The following is a 23,814-nucleotide window of genomic DNA, read 5'->3' on the forward strand; positions in this document are numbered from 1 at the left end:
GGATCAATTTGGAGTTCATATGAATTTTCTATGAATTATACAAGTTCTAGGGTTTATTATTACATTAAAAATCCTTTTCTAATAAGTTTTCTCTGGTTTTATAATTCTCTGGACTGGGCATCAAAAACTGAAAAGCGCAGGGTCTCTGGCGCAAATCTATGACTCAGAATTTCCCTAACATGGACGGTGGGTTCTAATTCGACTAAATGGAGGGGCCCTTAAGCAAATTACACACGACCAGAGCGCTAGGGTTCCCCTGGACCGATGGATCTTGATCGGACAGCCCAAATTAAATCCCTGCCCTCAGCAAACCGTTAAGCATTCTCGACCGTTGGATTGACCAGCAGCGACCCAGATTTAAATACCCCAGACTCCATCCTATCCGCTAATGAATAGATCTACAGTTTAGGTTTCATGTATGTGTAAACTAATATGCCATGCATGAAGGGGTACACTCTTCTAATCACAGCCGTGAATCTTTAGATCAACGGTTTACCACCCCTCTTCAACCTATCGTACTGCCGCCGCGACGGGGTGAAGAAATCCGGCGATGCCCACACCGGTGACAAGCCAATCCACGCGCAAAAGCGCACCATGAGCCAAGCGCGATACTACATAAAGAGGAGACTATGGCGAACTCTGTGGTAGCGTCAATTTAGTGTACCACAGGTGGACCAGGCACGACCACGGCAGCACACGGATTCACAACGGAGGCACACGCCGACCGAAAATTCCGGGCACCCTATGACCCCGAACTACGGCCTGACACGGTAACCGCAATGGAGGGGACAAGACAAGTGGAACAGGGATCCATACCAGCACTGGAGTCCTGGAGACGTTCGTCCACAGCGCGGCGCGAGATGGCCGGACCCGCCCTACTCCGTCGAAAGATTCCACTAGCCCAGGCCAGTAATCCGACTGCGGAGCCCGTGCACCACTCGCCAAACCACACAATGTTGACTCCAAGGCCTTCACCGAGCTCTTCTTGGCGATGAGGATCCGCAACAGCTTCGGCGGACTCCTACCTAACCTCCCTCAATCTTTGCCCTCCACAACCTCTCTGCTTTGGCCTGGGGACTTCGACTCGCGAACGGCAGGGGGAATAGGAGATATATGCTCCTAAGACAGCGCCCGTAGCGAGGGAAAATCGGCGCCCACCTCCCAGAAATCCCAGAGGCCGGTGTGCGCGTGAGCTAGTCGCGCGGGGGAGAAGAAGACCCCGACCCACCGGACCCACATGGCGGTGAGACCAGCTGCGATGGGTGCGAGCGCACGTGGAGCCGAGCCCAGGGCCGACCGGTGGGGCCCTCGTGGCGGTGTCAGCGAGCTATGGAGTGGGCCATAGTGGAGAGAAGGAAAGAAGAGATGGGTCGCGCGGGAGGGATGGCCAGATGGGCCGGCTAGGCCAAATCAGCCCAAGTGAGGCATTCCCATTTCCCCTTTTCTTTTTATCTCCTATTTTCTTTTCTTTCCAATTTCAAACTTTATTTTAAAGTTCAAACTTTGTGGCACATTTGTACTTAGACTAAATGTTTTATTGGATCATACCCAAAATGTGATGAAGTTATTCATTTATAAATTTATATTATATTGTATGATATTTCTCTCTTTCCTTTTCTTTTCTATTTTGCAAATTTTCCTAAATTTCAATTTGGTTTTCATTCCAAATCCTATAATTGAATTTGAATTAAATCTCGTTTCTTATTTTCTATTTTATTTTCATTTATACTTTGAGGTCCCAAGTTTAAATTATGACTCTTTATTAAAATGTTTCACCATGTTGGGGGTCTGCTTCGTCGCCGAAGGTCCTATGAGAAGAAACACCTTCGGAAGATCAAAACAGAAGCGGTGTCGAAGCTACCAATCAGGGAGCTTCGTAGCGCACCTCCAGATGCACCGACTTAAAGATAAAAAGACCAATTGGCCCATGATAATTTGTGTTATGATTGTAACCGGTTGTAAAGGACACAAATGTAAATCCACACAGGCTGCGCCCTGTGCCTATAAATAGATGAACAGTACCCCCGTACTGTTCACGCTGACTTGTATTCACTCGCACGTCACCTGGATTTTCACGTTCTGTCAAGTCGAAGGTACAAATGTAATTCGATATTGTTCATGTTTGTTCATGATAATATAATAGAAATATCCTAATGATGTCATATGATTATCCATGTTATTTTCCATGTTTCATATGCTTCTACTTCCATTATTATAATACTGAGATGATGAAGGTACATCCTTCATAACCTTCGTCTGAAGATCATTATATCCTAAGGGAGATAATGCTTTGAAGGACGAAGGTCTTTAACAATTAATTCTTTGTATTGCCTTGTTCTTATCTCATAGCATTTGAGAACAAGACCCCAACGTTGGCGCCCACCTCCGGTGGACTCACTTCCACTGTTTGAGCTGATGGCTTCGTTCAACAACCAAGCTGAAGTATCTTCGGCTACGAAGCTGCTGGTGCTTCTGATAACAGGCGGTTCAAGTTCAGATCCAGCTAACAAGAAGCAGAAGAAGGAAGCACAAAGAAGGGTACAACATGTTGGGGTGCAGGGACCCTTCAGCAAATCAAAATGGTCCCACATCCCAATCACCTTCTCCCATGAGGACCTTCAGCTCAAAGATTATCCTCACAATGATGCTATGGTCATATCTTGTGTCATCAAGGGTTTTCTGGTCCATAATGTTCTAGTTGATACAGGCAGCGCAGTGGATATCATATTTGCTAAGGCCTTCAGACAAATGCAAGAGCCAGAAGACAAGATTCATGATGCTACACATCCTCTATGTGGCTTCGGAGGAAGACAGATTACAGCACTCGGCAAAATCATAATGCCAGTTACCTTCGGCTCCGTTCATAACACAAGAACCGAACAGGTCGTCTTTGACATTGTTGACATGGAATATCCTTACAATGCAATCATTGGTCGTGGAACACTGAATGCCTTTGAAGCAATACTTCATCCAGCATATCTATGTATGAAGATACCTTCGGAACAAGGGCCCATTGTTGTTCATGGGAGTCAAGAAGCTGCTAGAAAAGCTGAAGGAAATTGGATAGACTCAAAAGCAATTCACAATATAGATGGAGCCGAATTCTGTGAACAGTACAAATACAAAAGAGAGAAGGCTGCTTCGGTGGATCAGCCGAAGCCTATGCTTCTATGTGAAGACATAGTGGAGCAAAAAGTACTGCTGGGGTCTCAGCTATCTGAAGAGCAAGAGAAAACTTTGATAAGATTTTTATTTAACAACAAAGATGTCTTTGCTTGGTCAGCCAATGACCCTTGCGGTGTCAACAGAGATGTCATTGAACATTCACTCAATGTGGACCCATCCTTCAGGCCAAGAAAGCAAAGGCTTCGGAAAATGTCTGATGATAAAGCCGAAGGTGCTCGGAATGAAGTGAAAAGGCTTCTCAGTGCTGGTGTCATCATAGAGGTAAAATACCCAGAGTGGTTAGCCAATACTGTCATGGTGAAGAAGGCTAATGGCAAATGGAGAATGTGCATTGACTTCACAGATCTTAACAAGGCATGCCCAAAAGACGAATTCCCGCTACCAAGAATAGACTCTCTTGTAGATGCAGCAGCTTCTTCAGATCATGAGTCTATTGGATTGTTATTCAGGCTATCATCAAATCTGGATGAAGAAGGAAGATGAGCCGAAGGCTAGCTTCATAACTCCCAATGGCACCAATTGCTATCTTTGGATGCCAAAGGGGCTCAAGAATGCTGGAGGTAGCTTCAGCAGAATGACAGCCAAGGTCCTTCATTCCCAGATAGGCAGAAATGTGCTGACCTATGTTGATGATATCATAGTGAAAAGCACGAAGCAAGAAAATCACATTGCTGATTTGCAAGAAACATTTGCCAATTTTAGGTAAGCTGGCCTGAAATTAAACCCAGAAAAATGTGTTTTTGGAGTGAAGAAAGGCAAGTTCCTTGGTTATCTGGTGTCAACGAAAGGAATTGAAGCTAACCCAAGCACGATCGAAGCTATCCTTCGGATGGAGCCACCAAGCACGAAGAAAGGGGCTCAACGGCTGGTAGGAAGATTAGCATCATTAAATAGATTCATATCCAGATTAGCAGAAAGAAATCTGCCATTTTTTGAAATACTAAAGTCAGCCGAAGTCTTTCAATGGGGCCCGGCACAACAAAAAGCTTTTCAAGAGTTGAAACAGTATTTGATTGATTTAACAACCTTAACTCCACCAGTGCTAGGGGCTCCATTGCTCTTATATGTGGCAGCTTCGCATTCTGCAGTGAGTGCGGCACTAGTACAGGAGAAGCTAGATGGTCAGGCTAAAAAGCAAGCTCCAGTATACTTCATCTCTGAAGTTTTAAGTCCATCAAAGAAAAATTACACAGAATTGGAGAAGGTATTATATGTTGTGTTAATGGCCTCTAGAAAGCTTCGGCATTATTTTCAAGCATACCACATAATTGTTCCTTCGTCACAACCTCTAAGGGACATCATGAGGAACAGAGAGGCTACTGGAAGGATTGGAAAATGGGCTGCAGAGCTTAATGAATTCACCATTGATTATGTGCATAGATCGTCAATTCAGTCCCAGTTGTTAGCAGACTTCATCGCTGACTGGACGCCAGGAGCTCAAGAAGAAGAGATAAATAAAGATGCTGAAGCTTGGACAGTGTCCTGCGATGGTTCTTGGGGAGCCTTCGGCGCAGGAGCAGCTGCTGTTCTAGTAGCACCTTCGAAAGTCAGAATATGTTATGCAGCCAAGCTAGATTTTAGTTGTACAAATAATATTGCCGAATACGAAGCACTCCTGTTGGGGCTTCGGAAGTTAAGGGCAATGAGAATAAGAAGGGCTATTCTGAAAACTGATTCTCAAGTCATTTCTGGCCATGTAGATAAAAGTAGCAAGGCAAGATATCCGAAACTTGAAAAATATCTGGATACAGTCCGAAGGTTGGAAACTTCTTTCGAGGGTTTCTCTGTCAAGAACATTCCAAGAGGTGAAAATGAGCATGCAGATCAGTTAGCCAAATCAGCGGCACAGGGGCTCCCTGTACCTTCGGAAGTATTTTTTGAAACGATAAAGGCACCTTCGGTTGAACTCATGGAGAGAGCAATGCTCGCCATTTCTCCAGTACATAGTGAAGATTGGAGGAATGAAATCATATCTTTCCTCCAGGGTAACTGCCTCTCGGACGACGAAGTTTATAATAAAAGAATGGAAGCAAGAACAAGACCATATATCATAATAGAAGGGGAATTATACAAACACGGAGTTTGCTCCCCCCTTCTCAAGTGTTTATCCAGAACCGAAGGTATAGAACTAATGAAGGAGATACATGCAGGATTGTGTGGATCTCATATTGGGTCTAGGCCTTTGGTGGGAAAGGTTTTTAGACAAGGATTCTATTGGCCGAAGGCAGCTTCGGATGCGGCAGATCTGGTCCAAAAGTGCGAAAATTGTCAAAAATGTGCAAGAGACAAAAACAACCTTCGTCATTAACTCAGTTAATACAACCAACCTGGCCATTGCAAAGATGGGGCCTGCACTTGTTAGGCCCACTTCCACCAGCACAAGGTAATTTGAAATATGTCGTGGTGGCTGTAGAATATTTTTCTAAGTGGATTGAAGCAAAGCCCTTGGCCACAATAACTTCAGTTATAGTTCAGAAATTATTCTGGCAAAATATCGTTTGTCGCTTCGGCGTGTCGAAGGCTATAACTGTGGATAATGGAACACAGTTTGATGCCGAAGCTTTCAAAGATTTATGCAACCAGATTGGCACGAAGATTCATTTTGCATCAGTCAGGCACTCAGAGTCAAACGGGCTGGTCGAACGAGCAAATGATTTTATAATGACGGGAATAATGAAGTTAATCTTCAATCAACCCACACTATACCATGACATAAAATTAGCGGCAAACATTTATCGGTAAAATAGGCTTTTGGCGACAACCAGTCTGTCGCAACATAATACCATCACAGCATCCGTCGGTATTTAGTATTTTGGTGTCAAACAAACTGTCGGCAAAAATGTCGAGCTATTGTGATAGACTATCTGTCGGTATAAATGATTATTCATGACACAACATTTGTCGGAAACAAACAGCTAGGACTTAATTAAAAAAGACCAACATATGTCATCCTCCTGCGCTAGCCGGCCGGGTACCCGTAAGCAAAAAATACCATCGCGTGTGCTGTAGTCCGGCCTTCGCAGGAGCCGCCGCCGCGCCTTACACTAGACGCCGCCGCCGCCAACGTCCGGCCTGCGCTCCCTCACCCGCGCACGGTCGCGCCCGGCCTCCGTTGCCCTCCGTCGATCAGCAGCCGCCAGTCCACCACTGCCTCACGCCCTTCGTCGAGCACGACCAATCCACTTCGTCCCCTCCTGCTGCTGATCCCCTTCGTCGAGCACGGCCAAGGTTGGTTTCCCTTCTTGCCCCTGCCTCCATTTCCATGCTTGGACGTAGGTTTAGCCGTCAGTTCAACTTTCTAGGGTACTGTATCGAATATTGAAGATCAGTGAACCACAAATGTCCAAGTACGAAGAATTTCAGTAAGATGTTACTTCAGTGTTCATGGATTCTTCTAGTGAAATGATTACAAAAATGATATGGAGTTACTTGATAGTTGAAACTGATATTTGCTCTGAATGCATGGCATTTTGTGATGATTTTACTATGGTCAGGGTACAGTATTTTTTGAACTTTAGCTAGTCCTTGAAATTGATATAGTAATTGTTCTCATTAGTGCTGCAAAGGTCATAAACCCTTCGATCTGCCCATAGACAATGCAACTGTCGAAGGATTTAGCAAATTCAGATAAAAAAGAACTACTGAACCAAGATATCCGCACCTTAGTGTTATTATTATTGTGTGTTCTATTGTTTTAGCCATCCACTTGTGTCTTACTATCATTATTTTATTTAAAATTTTATATACATTTTATTTTTAAAACAAAATTAAATCGATATGCTTTTAATCACAGGAGAAGGGGACGGTGGCGAGTCGCAAGCGGCCGACTGCCACCATCGAGGAGTAGTGTGGGCAGGCTGCCGGCGAGGGCAAGTGTGCGCGACTACCGCGAGGACGAGTGCGAGCGGGCTGCTGGCGAGGAGTGTGTGTCGAGCTGGCGGCGACAGATTCTTGGATCACATCCATTGGTAAGTGGTAATCTCCAGCCTTAACTTTTCCATATTCTATTGATTAGAACTATCTTCACTAGGAAATCTACTTAATTCGGTTTTTATCTTTGATACTTGTAATGATCCCCCCTTTTCCACCATTTTTTCACCTATATTATGAAGCTGGGAAGGGTACAATCCATCTTATTATTTATTAAGGTACAACATGGATAAAAGGTGGATGAATGAACCTAGGTATATTTCTGACAATCCACTATAAACCATTATTTTTTGGTAATCACCTTGTACCAACATATCGTATTTGTACCTAATCTTCATAGGCACACGAAGGTCTACATAGATGCGGTGGCTGGATTTATTGAGTTTGCGTTTAGCAATTCTATAGGTGGAAACAAAATTCTATGTCCTTGTAGAAAATGTGTTAATTCTCTATGGAAAGATGAAAATGAAGTTCGTGCACACTTGATATGTGATGGCTTTCAAGAGGGATACAAAAGGTGGACTTATCATGGAGAAATAGACTATATGCCTATTAATAGTCATGACTACACTGATACAGAGGCTGTAAACAATTCAGATGAAGATGACATAGCCAATTTGGTTCAAGACTTAGCTGGTGGTCTAGATGATAAAGGGGATTTTGAAGTATCTGATGGTTTAGATGAAACTGATGTAGATTTAGAAGCCATCAATCAGTTAGCGATAGATAATACCCAAGAACTATACCCAAGGTGTAAGAAGTTCTCCAAGATGCATTTCTTAATAAGAATTCTTCACTTGAAATTGCTTGGAGGGTGGACAGATAAAAGTTTTGATATGCTACTAGATCTACTAATGGAGGCTTTCCCTGATGGCTTGGCATTGCCAAAAATTTTCAATGAAGCAAAGAAAGTAATTAAGTGTCTAGGACTCGGGTATATAAAAATTGATGCATGTGAAAATGATTGTATTTTGTTTAGGAAGGAGTATGCTAAGTATGATGCATGTCCCACATGTGAAAGGTCACGCTGGAAATCAAAAAGGATAAGTTTAAATGGAAAACATGTACACAAGGTTCCATGCAAAGTTCTTCGTTATTTTCCAATAAAAAGAAGGCTTCAGAGGTTATTTCTGTCATCTAAGATAGCAAGTGACATGAGGTGGCATGATGAGGAGCGTATACAAGATGGATTACTAAGGCATCCTGCAGATTCACCTCTCTGGAAGGATTTTGACCAAAAGCACCCAGTGTTTGCTTCTGATAGTCGCAACATTAGACTTGCTTTAGCTACAGATGGTTTTAATCCGTTTAGGTCCATGAATGTTAGCTATAGCATTTGGCCTGTTATTCTCATCCCATATAACTTTGCACCATGGTTGTGTATGAAGCAAACAAATTTCATTATCTCATTGCTGATTCCAGGCCGTAGATCTCCTGGTAGTGATATAGATATTTATTTTCAGCCACTAATTGATGATCTGCTAGATATGTTTGTTGAAGGGGGTAAGAACTTATGATTCTTCAACGCATGAGTATTTTCAATTGTGTGCTGCAATAATATGGACCATATCTGATTATCCAGGCCTAGGGTACATTGCAACATGTAGTACATCAGGTGAAGTAGCATGTATTGAATGCCACTCATATACATGTTCTCTACGATTGAAACAAGGTACAAAAAATTGTTATATGGGACACCATAGATTCTTGGGCCCAAACCATCCATATATATTTGATCTAGATTCGTTTGATGGTAAAGTTGAGGATAGGCCAGCGCCTAGACCACTTTCTGGAGAGGAAATTTTATTGCAAACAGAGAATATGCACACAGTGCATGGGAAAGGTTGCCAACATAAAAAGAAAGCAAAAAAGAAGGAAGGGGAGCCTACTATCATATGGAAAGGAGGTCTATTTTTTTAGGCTTCCATATTGGAAGGATTTAATGTTACGACATAATTTAGATGTCATGCATATCGAGAAGAATGTGTGTGATAACATTGTCAACACCCTCCTAGGCATTCAACGGAAGTCCAAGGACAACTTGAAATATCGTTTGGATCTTCAGTCCCTAGGCATTCGAACTGAGCTTCATCCTATTCCAGTGGGTGACAAGTTATATTTACCACCAGCATCATATAAAATGAGTGCGTCCGAGAAGACATTATTTTGTGAGGTATTGAAAGGAGTAAAAATTTCTAGATGGATATGCATCAGATATAAGAAACAATGTGGATGTGAAGGAGAAGAAGCTTGTTGGGCTAAAGAGCCATGATAACCATGTTCTGTTACAGTATTTACTCCCACTTGCTCTGAGAAGGATTTTACCAGAAATAGTTAGTGCTGCGTTGATTCGTGTGAGCAATTTTTTCAAGCAAATCTATTCGCCAGTTATTCGTATAAGCGATATGCATAAGCTAGAGTCAGAAATAGCTGAGACTCTAAGCATTCTTGAGACTATATTCTTGCCATCCTTTTTTGATATTATGGTACACTTAATGGTTCATCTCCCTACTCAAGTTAGAATTGCTGGCCCTGTTCAATTTCGTAATATGTACCCAGTGGAGAGGTAAAATTTAATATAATTTAGCAATAAATTAAACTTAGTTTTACTCAAAGGAAGGTTTAACATATATGCCATTTCTCCTTTATAGGTTTTTAATGAGATGTAAGGGCCATGTTCGCACTAGGAGTCACCCAGAGGGGTCAATTGCAGAAAGTTATCTATTTGATGAGAGCCTCACATTCTGTTCTCGCTATTTACATGGTGAACCTAGATTTAACCGGAAAAAAAGAAATGACGATGGCTTGGATGTTGATTTAATCAATACCACCCCTTTCTTCCATAACATAGGTCGAGGATTGGTTGGTAAGCATAGTGTCACATTAGACCACAAAACATGGCTTCAAGCACATAGATATGTCTTGTTCAACTATGACCATATAGAGCCTTACTTGAAGTAAGTTAACCATTATATGTTATAATCAGTATCATCCTTTTATTTCATGATTACTAAATTATAATGTTTGTTTAGTAAACATATAGAATACCTTTACTCTGGTGGTCATCAAAATCAAAGAGCAATCAGTCGTTTACACTATGAGACTTTTCACGAGTGGTTTAAGTCACACGTAAGTATCTAGGAAAATGTTTATATAGAATATAGTTCCACATTATTTCTTTAGTGCAATAACAATCTTCAATATCATTAGGTGGAAACAACGGGTGAAGAATTACCTGAGGAGATAACAATATTAGCTAAGGAGCCTAACATGGTTGCACATTCTTATGACAGTTATACTATAAATGGGATAAATTTCCATACACATTCTTATGATGTGGGTAGGTCAGTGCAGTGTAGTGGTGTAGCCCTAGTTGCACAAGCAGCAAGTTTTGATGGGACAAACAATAATAACCCAATATCAATGAGCAAAACTTATTATGGTGTTATAAAAGACATTCTTGAGCTGAACTACCATCACCAGGGAAAAATAGTATTGTTCAAATGTGATTGGATTGATAACCGAGTACGAGACAAATGGGTCAAAATAGACAAGTTTGGGGTGACAATGGTCAACTTCAAGCATTTATTCAATACCGGTGACAAGGAATTAGATGAGCCATTTATTTTTGCATCTCAGGCAACTCAAGTTTACTATGTGCAAGATCCTATTGATGCTGATTGGTTTGCTGTTTTAAAGTCAAAACAACGTGACATGTATGATATGGAAGAAAGGCTAGACAATAGTACAGAAATAGGTTCTTTCTTGCTAGATTTGGATGCAAACACACAAGTTAATGTATCTATTGGTGGTAGTTGTGTTAGGACTGATATAGATGGAATAATGATTGCCGAAAACCAACCTATCAAGTAAGATATGTTTATATCTGTTTACGCAAAAATGTTTCATTTTACGTTGTAATCTCTTTGTCTTGAATCTTGATTGTAATCTCTTTATGTCTTGATTCAGGAGGGAAGTTTGTAAGAGGAAGATGAATGGGTAAAGAAACAGAGGTCAATGAATATGAACTACAAAGGGCTGCCAACATAAAAGAAAATTTGAAGAGGATGAGATCTCTTAATCTCCATGTACCTAGTACTATGGTTAATGAAGAAGCAAATGGATCACATCGAGCCAATAAGAAACATAAGGTTAATGTATTTCCCTATTTAATAAGCATGTTTTTTACATTTAATTTAATAGTACCACAATCTATCTCAATACATGTGGAACTAGAATTTTCTTTCTTGTAGAAGGAACTAGAATTATAGAAGGAACTAGAATTTTCTGCCATAGGCATATAAATTCACATGTGCATTCTGCAGTCTCTACTTCTTGTACTGTTTTCAATATTTCAGTTTCAGACTTTCAGTTCTTGTACTGTCTATGTATCCCAGTAAAGATAGTTCTGTTCCTCCTCCTTTCTTGAGTTTAAGACCATAATCAATTGTACCAGCAATGTATCTTACCTGACATAGCTCTACTCATGTTTAATGTGTGCGTCATCTGCCCCTTTCAACTGTGTGCGTCATCTGTGTACCAGCAATGTACCAGCAATGTATCTTACCTGACATAGCTCCCAGTAAAGATAATTCTGTTCCTCCTCCTTTCTTCAGACTTTCAGTTCTTGTACTGTCTGTGTGCGTCATCTGTCCATAGGACTATCACAGGGATTACATCCTTTCATCTGACATAGCTCTACTATTTTTGCAGCATAAGCACTTTGATAGACAATTAGTTCCTTTCTTGCAGATAGCATTCCCAGCCACCAACAGTGAGTCATTAGTTCCTTTCTTGTAGAGTCATTACATCCTTTCATTTGACATCCACATAAACCCCTACCATCAACATTGAATCATTAGTTCCTTTCTTGTAGACAACATCCTCCACACTGCACTTATCAAAACCCAGAGTGACTAACACAGAATCTTTGTGCTTCAATACATTCCCTGATTCAATACATTCCCAGCTGCTTCAATACAATCCCAGCTGCTTCAATACATTCCCAACTGCTTCAATACAATCCCAGCTGCTTCAATACATTCCCAGCTGCTTCAACCACCACTTCAATCCTATAGCTCTATGCCCTTTAGGCAAATCTGGCCAAGACCAGGTGTTGTTGTTTTCTATGGCCTGCAGCTCTGAATTCATTGCATCTCTCCAATTCTGGTCTGCCAAGGCACTCTCTACACCTTGCCAGACAACTTGTCAATTTCAGTAGACACCTTGCCATCTCCACTACTGTTTGATTTCTTCTCTCGACAACTCCATTCTGTTGAGGAGAATAAGGCGTAGTAGTGTAATGCTTGATGCCACACTCAAGACATTACCGCCCCTAAAAATTCAGCTTGTCCTCAAGTTGACGTTTTGTAACTTTATATGTGCAACTCGTACCACCAGGATCCCATGGAACTTGCAATTCCTTGACACTCACTATTTTATGTCCAACACTTGTATAGCATGAGAGTGCTAGAGTAATCACTAGACTGGCTTGTAAATATAATGCAAGAGATTGCTTGCCCTCATATAATTGCAAAGAGGACTGTACCTTATGATCAAATAAGCTCAGGTGCTCCATCACTGAATTTTCAGAAAGCTCAATCTCTCGAATCTCTTGTGCAAACAAGGCAAGATAAAGCTTATGACAATTCCACCTTTTAATTATTGACACTTCACTGCCTGGACGAACCCACTGTCCTGTAGCAGTAATGTGCAATACAGGATGATTCTCACATACTCCATGATCAAGAGCACCATGTTTCCATGCTAAAGTGGCCTCCAGCATTGTTTCGGTGATTTGAATCCATGGATCGAATCCACCTTGTAGACAAGATGATACTGCACCTAGAAATAAACAACCAGCTTCTACTCTATACATCCCAGAGCTAATGTCACTTATCCATGGTGGGATCGAATTGAAGACCTGTGTAGTGGCAGTGAACACTTGCTTGACAACCCAAACGATACAACTCTTACCAACCATATTTCTTAGAAGCTGACAAAATTGTGCACGCAGATCATGTTGCTGACGCTCCATTTCTGTTAACTTGAAGTTCAGGTTGTCTCTTTTATGTCTAGCTAACTACGACTCCATTGGCTCAACAAACTCAGCAAGCAATTGAAAAAGAAACAGCTTGACAGGGCCTTTATTTATCATGTAATGATCTAGAAACAATGGCCTAGAATTATGAATGTGTGCAGTATTAGCCTTACTGGTCATCATCCTACGAACATCCGCATTTGAGACCACCACATGCCTTTCTTCAAATTCTTGGTCCGACCCCTCATTAAATATTTTATCAAAAAATACATGGTCTGCAGCAACCATATGGATCTCATGCCAGATGACAGTTGAATACGACGTTTCCCTAGATACTTTGAGACCACCACAAACAGACAACACTAATGCATTGTTATCCACCTGCTTGCACTGCATCTGGTCATCCATCTCTTCAACTAGCTGCTCTCGTAAGCCATGTGAATTACTGAAGCCATCACACTCACAGAAAACTAGCACATCATGCACATGGATGAGATTTAGAACATGGACAACGATCTGATTTGTATCTAGAATCAACTCATTGCTATCTAAGTACTCTTCACCCCCGGTGAGTGGCCGAGATTGCATGCATTTTCTCAGAGTAGTCACTTCCTCATCCCAGATCACCACGTCACATAGCTCAGCATTCATGTCTATCTCGCCAACCATACACTCTCCTTGAGCTACTAGTTTCAATAAACATTTATATAACTGAAGACCTTGCGGTAACTCATCATCCCACAGAACAGGGCTAGAAATTGCATCAAACACTCCATGGGCATCACTCATGGATGTCATGGGTACCTTAAGTTTTAACTGGCATGGACGACTGAGCATGTAATTTAATTTCTGCTCCTTCACTGCTTGAAATTTCTGCTGCTTCACTGGCAATTGGTTGACTGTTTTAATTTCTGAACCTTAAATTTTAACTGGCATGGACGATTAGTAATGTTTTCATTTCTTTGAGTGTAGACAAGGACATTAGCAGCTTCAACTAATGGACCTACTTTGCGATCAAGGACTGAAAGGGATATTGTTGATGAAGAATCTGAAAATAGTTACGAAGAATCTGACAATCCCATCAATGATGAAGGTAAAAATCAAACAAACTTTAAATTTATTGTAGCAATTTTGAAAATAGTTATCAACAAAGGTTTTCATCTGTTTTATCTCCTGTAATAAGCAGAGCAACCTATTGGGCATCAAAATATAAGGAAAGGAAGGGGTCCAACCTTGAAGAAGAACATATATTCAAGTAGTGGTGAGCCTAAAATCTGCATTACCCTTAATGAATATGGACAACTAGTTGGTAGGAACAGCAAAGAGTTTGGTAATTTCATAGGAACTTTGGTGAGGAAAAATATCCCTGTTTCTTGTGAGGATTGGAGACTAGTTGATTCTAAAAAGAAGTTTGAGTTATGGACAAAAGTGAAGGTAATCTGATTTAGTGAGATAATTTGTCTTAGCATATTGTCAGTAGATTTGGTAATCAACTACATTTTTGTTGAAACAGGAATACTATGAAATGGATGAATCTGGTATAGATTATGTTATAACATCTGCAGCAAAAAAGTGGAGAGAGTTTAAGGCTGACCAAAAGAACAAATATTTTGATGAAACATTGAGTTTTGAAGAGCTTATTGCTAAAAGGGATGAAAGGGTGAAAGAATCTGATTGGGAGTGGTTGATAACTTATTGGATGTCTCCAGCTGCCGAGGTACATGCTGGTTTGTTTTGAATTCTTTTTTGAGATATAAACCTTCATTAAACTATTGTATGAATGAATTTGTATTATTGTTTTGATAGATTCATATTTATGTTGTAGGTTCATTCAAACAGAGGTAAAGATAACCGTTCAAAGCTGACTATGTCGCATGCAGCTGGCAGCAAGAGTTATGCTCGTGTGGGTCATGAACTGGTAAAAAAATTATAATAACTAGTTTGTATAATCATTAGTTTAATTTATGAAAAATCTAGTCAATTACTGGACCAAATCATTTTTTCTTATAGGCCGAGCAACAAGGACGCCCTGCGAGAAGAGATGAAATATATGTTAGAACACACACGCGTAAGAACAAAGAAGGGGATATTGTGCCTCTACCTGGAGCAGAAATATTCATTGTGAGTACACATATTTTTGATTTATGTAATAATTAAAATATAAGTGAACAAAATATAATATATGTGTGGTCCTCTTAAGAATAAATTTGAAGAAGTTGTTGCTAAGAACCCAGAACTGAAGGACAGAAGTATTGAAGATGGTGATTTATATGCACATGTTTTTGGAGAGAAAGAACCAAGAGGTCGTATTCTTGGTTTAGGCTTAGGACCAACTCCACAAGATGTAGGCACCCCTGGAACTCAAATGAAAATATCAACAAAGCTTCAAATGGAATTGCAAGCTCGCAGTCAGTCTGAGCAAGAGGTTAGAGCCTTAAGACAGGATATGAATCAAATGAAAGAAAAAATGGATCAAATTTATCAAATGATGGTAGCAGCTCAAGGGGTGCAACATATAGAAAGCCCATCACAACATGGGTCTAATTCTTGACAGGTGATATAATATTGCATATGTTTAGTCAGTGTCTATCATGTTAATTAGGCTTGTTTCCTTTATCTCACTAACACTTTTTCCCTTTTTATTTTTTTAGAACTCAAGGGTGCATCGTTCAGATGAGGTAGCACATGATTACAATGGTAATAACCATTCACAAAATATGGTTGAAGATGACTTCCAACTTACTAGGCGAGTTGCAAGCACTATGGGTCGTCTAAGGAATCGTGAAGATGTTAATACTATTGAAGAGCAAAGTCACAGGCGAGACATTGCAACAATGGTACCTCAAAGAAATCATGGATCATCTCAAAATGCAGATGATAATCCTGTAATTTTCTTATCTATCACTTCATATTTATGTTTCATTATTTGAACTTTGTAATCTTACTTCGCATATTTTATTAGGTTGGTAAAGAAGTGATATTATATTCTATGATGAGATCAGAAGTTCCTGTTGCAATAGCAAATATTATCTCAACCGACCCAACCACTAAGGTGGGAGATGTTCCTCTTGGAAGGGAGTTCACACAGGTTTTTGTGACTCGTGTGCTAAAAAGGGAAAGTACTCTGCCACGACCATACTTAGGTGTAGAGAGTATGGGAGATGCTCTTTTTATGCTCGTTGCATGGCCAACAAACAAGGTAATACTACAACCTTGTATTTTATTTATGTAATTAATGGAACAAGCTTCTAATGTTCTATATTTTTAGATGGGTCGTAACAAAAAATCAACGTTGACCCAAGGTTCTACAGCAGCAGGTAAATATTTGCTTCTAATGGAACTAGCTATTATTTTTGAACTTTGTAATCTTACTTTGTATATTTTCTTCATCTATAGTTGTGTATTAATCATAACCACAGATTAAAGGCACATAACTTCTAAGGGAAACTAAGGAAAGGGATAAGCAAAAACCATATCAGACCTCTCTCTGCCTATCCATATATCTGTAAGACATTGGGCAAATGTGCAATTTGAGTAATGGGCTCACAGCATGATTCATTTGTCCATCATAATAGAATAGAATAGAATCACAGTTTTGGGCTTCCACTAGCATGCTCCACTGGATGGGATCTAAAGCCTGTTAACTTGACTAGTATTCCTGCTCAAGAAAATGCATTTGCACTTCAACAGCTGGGAATCTGTTTTGGGATTTCTCTGCTTGCATAATGTATAGATCAAATATATGTCTGGAGAAGTCCCATTGCTATACTTCTGTACAGATCAGATATATATACATACTGATTGTTTTGATTGTGCATTACTGATTGTTTTGAATATATATATGCGGCCACTGATTGTGCATTACTGATTGTTTTGAATATATAAATACTGATTGTTTTGAATATATGTACAGATCAGATATATATAATTACTAATTGTTTTGAATATATATTACAGATCAGATATAGGATGGAATTAAATATATATATATAAATATATATATATACTGATTGTTTTGATTGTGCATTCATTTTTGAAATCCTGGATTCGAAATTGAAAAGTAAGAAAAAAATAGAAGAAAAGGGAGAAGAAAACCGGAAATAGGAGGAATACAGGAACAAGCTGAACCTAGGCTGAAAATTCATGCGGCCACAACAGGAATATGTTCACATGAATTCAGATTTACAGTTTATAAAAGTTCAGATTTACCTACTGTGTCACTTTATATGTTATCTTATTTTTTTCTTAGCTCTGAAAACTTTGTTCACATCTGCTGCAGGAAAAGGTGCTGGAAGCACAAATGATCGGAGTTGATTCTTGAAGTGCGTGAGAAAATATTATTCGCATGCATGGTACGGTGGCCGTTGGTAACACCCAACTGTTGGAGAGATTTTACTTTATTAGATAAATCTAGAGACTTTTGTATGTAATAGAACTGAAAGGTCACTTTGGAATTTAGAAAACATGTATACTACTTATATTTATAAGTTCATCAGGCAAATTGTGTTCCAAACAAATGTATGCGGGGAATCTAAAGTCATGGATCTATCTCTTTTAGTAATCAAATTTCTTATATTCTGAGCTACATATTATTCAAGTTGCCTCGAAGTGTGTATTGTAACCAGTTTATTAATTGTTTCATTAGAATATATATATTTGTATGCATGTATTTTTTTACCGGACACAAAGAACAACGTCAAACAATCTGTCGCCATATAGACTGTTGGGGCGAAGGCGAAGACGCCACCCTTCGCTCGAGGCCTTCGTCGTACTCGCTGCACCAACGGTGACAAGAAAACGGGCAGACTTACCCTTCGTCTCATACGCCGCCGGACGAAGACCTGTGACGAGGTCGTCTCATCTTGCGACCTCGTCCAGAATGGAGGCCCGCGTGCGATCCGGTCCATTATAACAGGCCCTGAGTGGCCGTTGCGCGTTACGGGCCTAATTTGTAAAGGCCTCCCTGTAATTACGGTCTGTAACCCCGCTTTATGGGAATATTCCGGGGATAACCTAGGTGTCTGAGGGCACATGCGTCGTTAACACGGGACGCTGGGCACTCAGATACCTATAAATACCCCCGCACAGTGCCCTTGAGAGGCTAGATTAACAGAGCTATTGTCATCTCGTGCAAAAACCCTGTTTGCGTTGCTACACTCCCCCGTTGGACCAACTTGCACCAGTGAGCAAGTTCCAACATTTGGCGCCCACCGTTCGTGCTACGAAAAAAACCACCCGCGATGGCACCCAAGAAAGCCAGCTCGAAGGCTGACGAGGCTGCGAAGGCAGCACTGCTGGCCGCAAAAAAGGGCAAGGCCCTCGCCCACACCCACTCCAAGAGATCGCGCTAATGCAGCCCGAAGGCCACTTCGGCCTGCAACAAGGACCACCCCTGCAACAGCGCGCACAAGTCGAAGACCTGCACTTTCCCCACCGCGACCACGCCATCCCACACGCCGCGGCATTCCCTGGCGCCACACCTGCAAGTGACACCCTGGCCTGCCAACTTCCGGGCAGGGACCTATCCCAAGTACAACGGCAGCACTGACCCAGCACAGTACATCATGATTATCAGGTCGCCATTGCATCTTCCGGAGGGGACGACGCCACGATGGCTAAGTCTTTCATCATCGCCCTCGAGGGCCCAGCTCTCACCTGGTTCACCAGGTTGCCCCCGCTGTCCATTGACTCCTGGAGAAGCCTCCGGGACAAATTCCTGCTCAACTTCCAAGGGTACCGCCCAGACACCGACGCCTTGGCCGAACTCTCACTCTGCAAGCAGCTGGAAAAGGAGACTCTGCGGGAGTACTACCGCAAGTTTCTGACACTCAAGTCATAGCTACCCTCGGTCGATGACCAAATCGCTATCCACTACACCATCAGTGGCCTTCGGGCCAGCGTCCTCTACAGCCACTGCATCAGGGATCCGCCCAAAAACCTCCAGGAGTTGTACCAACTATTTGAAAAATATGCCAAATCCGAAGAACTGCACCAGCGCAAAATTGAGTCTCAGAGGAAACCCAAAGATGCTCCACAGTCCAGCCGCACGTGGACGAGGACTCCGCAGCCAGACTCCGGTCGGGACGGCCACAATCAGCAGCAGGTGCACAACATCGCCAACCAGCACCCCGCTGGTGAGGCCCCTCGCTGCCAGGAATATCCCCCCAGGGCCGCGGAAACGGAACTCGCGGACGGGGCCGGGGACGTGCGCAACCGCCGCGCCGATTTTACTGCCTGTTTCACGGCGAAGACTGCGCCCACCAAACCAAAGACTGCCCAGAGACGAAGGCCACCAGAAACAGGATGGCACGGGCGCAACCAGCCGACAACCCTAGAGTTGTCGCACACACATATCAGCAGCCCCCTCCACCATACATCCACGCCCCCGCTCCGCATCCACCGCACCACGCATACCAACACCACCAGGAAGTACAAATCGTACCTCCCCCACCCCCTCTTCCACATCAGCAACAACAAAACATCCACCACCCCCATGCCTCGAAACAAGAGGACTTCGCCAATCAGCCATATCGCGGAGTCATTCATATGATCACTGGGGGGTCCAGCACCGACTTCGACACGAAGCGGCAGAAGCGGGACCACTACCGCAGCATCAACCACGTCGCCATCATCGGTCCAGTCATGCAGACAAAGCGGTCCCATGTACCGCTGACCTTCGATGTCCGAGACGTTGATCTGCGCAGCGCCCCCCACATCGACGCCATGGTTATCAACTGCAGCGTGGCAGGCTGGGACCTGCACAAAGTCCTAGTCGACAATGGCAGTCAAGCAGACATCATCTTCCTCCATGCCTTCGATCGCATGGGCATAAGCCACAGCCTGCTAAAGCCTTCGGACAACCCGTTGTATGGTTTCGGCGGCAAGGGCACATTTCCCGTCGGGAAAATAGAATTGCCTCTCTCCTTCGGTGTAGCACCCAATGCCCGAAGTGAGCAAGTGACCTTCGATATCGTGGATATGGTATATCCATACAACACCATTATGGGCCGGGGCTCCATCAACAAGTTTGAGGCAGCCATTCACGGACTTTACCTGTACATGAAGATACCAGGTCCGTTAGGCGCCATCATGGTCTACGGCAACCAGCAGACTGCGCACAATATAGAGCGGGACTTCGTCCCCAGGCAAAGAAATGTGCACTGCCTCACGGCCCAGCACGAGGTCCCTGCGTCCGCTAGCCCAACCGACAAAGAACACGACAAGGCACAGCTGTAGAGCAACGACGGGACCAAGACTGTTCCCCTCGACCAGGCCACGCCCAAGCAGACAGTCACCATCAGCGAAGACCTCACTTCGCATGATGAGGAGAAACTCCTCTGCTTCTTGTCCAAGAACAAAGACGTCTTCGCCTGGTCCGCCCTCGACCTGGTCGGCGTCAGCCGATCCATAATTGAGCACAGCTTGGGAATCGACCCTTCGGTGAGACCGAAAAAACAGCGGCTCCGCAAAATGTCCGACGAGAAGACAGAAGCCGCCAAGGCCGAGGTACATCGCCTCCTGGAAGCCAAATTTATCGAGCCAGTGGCTTACCCCACGTGGCTCTCCAACATTGTGATGGTGCAGAAAAAGAGCGGCAAGTGGTGAATGTGCATCGACTTCACCAGTCTCAACAAGGCCTGCCCAAAGGACAATTTCCCGCTGCCTCGGATCGACAAAATAGTCGATAGCACGGCCGGGTGCGAAGTCATGTCACTCCTCGACTACTTCTCCGGTTACCATCAAATATATATGAAGGAGGAAGACAAGGCCAGCACCAGCTTCATAACACCCTTCGGCACATATTGCTTCATCAAAATGCCGGAGGGACTCAAGAACGCCGGGTCCACCTTCTCCCGGCTTACCAAAACAGTGCTCGAGGGGCAAGTCGGCAGAAATATATTCACATATGTGGACGACATCGTCATCGCCAGCAGGAGCAAGGAGGACCATCTTGCTGACCTCGCCGAGACATTCGCGAACATGCGAGACGCACGACTTCGCCTAAACCCCGAAAAGTGCGTCTTTGACGTTCGCCAGGGGAAAATATTGGGCTACCTGGTATCACACCGCGGCATCGAGGCCAACCCAACCAAAATTTAGTCCATCATCAACGTGACGCCCCCACAGTCAGCCAGAGACGTCCAGCGCCTGACGGGCAGATTGGCCGCCCTCAACAGATTCATCTCCAAATCCGCTGAGCGAAGTCTCCCCTTCCTCAAAACACTCCACGGCGCAAAAGACTTCGCTTGGGGACCAGAGCAGGCGGCGGCCTTCGCCTCATTGTAACAGTACCTGTCGGAATTGGCGGTTCTTACAAGCCCCGACTCTTCGCTACCCCTGTTGCTTTACGTTGCGGCCTCGCCGCACGCGATCAGTGCGGCACTGGTTCAGGAGCAGACAGTAGAGGGCGTGATCAGACAGTGCTTAGTTTATTACGTCTCCGAAGTGCTCACACCATCAAAATGTAACATGACGGAACTGGAAAAGATTGCCTATGCAGTTGTTATGTCTTCGCGCAAATTGCGCCACTATTTTGAAGCATTCAAGGTCCGCGTCACCTCAGATAGGGGACTCGGCGAATTATTCAGAAACCCGGAGGCATCGGTACGGATCGCCAAATGGGCGGCCGAACTCTCCGGCTACCACATCACTTTCGAGCCCAGGACAGCCATCAAGTCACAAGTTCTAGCAGACTTCGTCGTCGACTGGACCGGGCCAATAACACAGCCGGACCCGTCCGCAGAGAAGGTTTGGACAATCCACTGCGACGGCGCATGGTGCCATGCGGGGGCAGGCGCTGCCGCAGTTATCACCTCACCCGCCGGGGTCAAGCACAGATACGCGACACGCTTAAGCTTCGCTCTGGAGTCTGACAGATGCACAAACAACATAGCAGAATACGAAGTTGTCATCCTCGGCCTTCGCTAGCTAAGAGCCCTTGGTGTCACCACCTGCATTGTCAGAACAGACTCCAAGGTAGTCGCCGGCCAAGTCGAGAAAGACTATGCAGCAAAGGACCCCGCACTTATGCAATACCTCGCGGCCATCCGAAGTCTCGAGAGACAATTCAAGGGATTCACCTTGCAGCATGTGGACCGGGCCAAGAATGAAGAAGCCGACGCATTGGCCAAGGCTGCCGCCAGAGGCGAGTCCCTGCCCTCCGACGTGTTCTACCATGTTATCGGCACGCCAGCAGTCCGGAGCCCCGAAGGGCTCCAAATAACCAATGACAGCGAGGGCCATCCCATAGTCAACCTTATTATGACCGAAGACTGGCGGGCACCAATAACCCTCATCCTACAGGGGTACTACCACCCAACCGACATCAACGAGGCCAAGCGCCTCAAACATCGAAGCCGGGACTTCACACTGATTGAGGGCCAGCTCTACAAGAAGGGGGTCAGTCAACCAATGCTTAAATGTGTCACCGAGACCGAAGGCGTCCAAATCCTGCGCGAAGTCCACAGTGGTACTTGCGGCTCTCACGCAGGGCCAAGGGCCCTAGCCGCAAAGGTGATCCGCCAAGGTTTCTACTGTCCCACAATGATCTGCACCGCAAATCGGGTCACAAGGTCCTGCGAAGCCTGCCAGAAGTTTTCTCCTCGATCAGGCAACCCTTCGCAACTCACAAAATTGATCACCCACACATGGCCTCTCCAGCGCTGAGGCCTGGACATCGTCGGGCCCCTGCCCACGGCTCAGGGGAACCTCAAGTTCACCTTTGTCGCTGTCGAGTATTTTACCAAATGGATCGAGGCGAGGGTTGTTTCCACAATAACATCAAAGACTGCACAGAAATTCTTCTGGCAAAACATTATTTGCCACTTCGGAGTACTGTCCGAACTCATAGTTGACAACAACAAGCAGTTTGACAGCCAAGACTTCAAGGATTTCTGCTTCTCCATTGGCACCAAGCTTGCCTTCGCCTCAGTATATCACCCGCAGTCCAACGGAGTTGTGGAACGCGCCAATGGAAAAAATTTTACAGCTATCAAGAAGATGCTCCTCAACGAAAAAAAAGGCAGGTGGGCCAATTTGTTACCTGAAGCGGTCTGGGCGCTAAACACGACTGAGTGCAGGGCGACTGGGTTCACCCCTTTCCGCCTTCTATATGGATCGGAGGCCATGACCCCACAAGAAATAAAACATGGGTCCCCGCGAACAGTTTTGTCAGCTGTCCCCGACGTGGACGAACCCACTTCGAAGTATCTTATCGATGGAGATCGCGTCTTCGCTCTACAGGCTCTAAATAAATACCAAGCCCAGACAAAAGCATGGCACGACCACGCAGTCATCCCAAGGGAATTAAGCGAAGGGGACCTCGTACTCGTCCGAACAGCTCGGAAAGAGTCCAGGGGCAAGCTGGAGCCCAAGTGGGAGGGCCCTTTCATTGTCAAGACAAAGGCATCCCCCAGCGCATACAGGCTCGCAACGCCAAACGGCGAAGACTTGGAGCATTCCTGGAACATCGATAATCTCCGCAAATTTTTTATTTGACTCATCAGGGCCAGCTCGCCCTTGTAATTCGCAAAAACAATTTTATTCTGGCCCGCACTCTTTTCCTCCCGGGGGGTGAGGTTTTTAACGAGGCAGAGTCATGTAATATACAAGTGAAAAATCCCCCGCAAAAATCTGCGTCGAAAAAAGACCGCGCCGAC

The 23,814-nt window shown here is 43.8% G+C and overlaps 1 protein-coding gene across 1 annotated transcript; it reads left to right on the forward strand.

Moving 5' to 3' along the window:
• Window positions 1-14,969: 14,969 nt before the first annotated feature.
• Window positions 14,970-15,707, forward strand: LOC103638630 (uncharacterized). Its single transcript, XM_035962601.1, has 3 exons — window positions 14,970-15,074; window positions 15,167-15,277; window positions 15,357-15,707. The coding sequence occupies exons 1-3, from the start codon at window positions 15,024-15,026 to the stop codon at window positions 15,705-15,707; spliced, it is 513 nt and encodes a 170-aa protein (XP_035818494.1). The 5' UTR covers window positions 14,970-15,023.
• The last annotated feature ends 8,107 nt before the right edge of the window (window positions 15,708-23,814 follow it).

The sequence above is a fragment of the Zea mays genome, chromosome 9, assembly GCF_902167145.1.
Source record: "Zea mays cultivar B73 chromosome 9, Zm-B73-REFERENCE-NAM-5.0, whole genome shotgun sequence".
Classification (NCBI taxonomy): Eukaryota; Viridiplantae; Streptophyta; class Magnoliopsida; order Poales; family Poaceae; genus Zea; species Zea mays.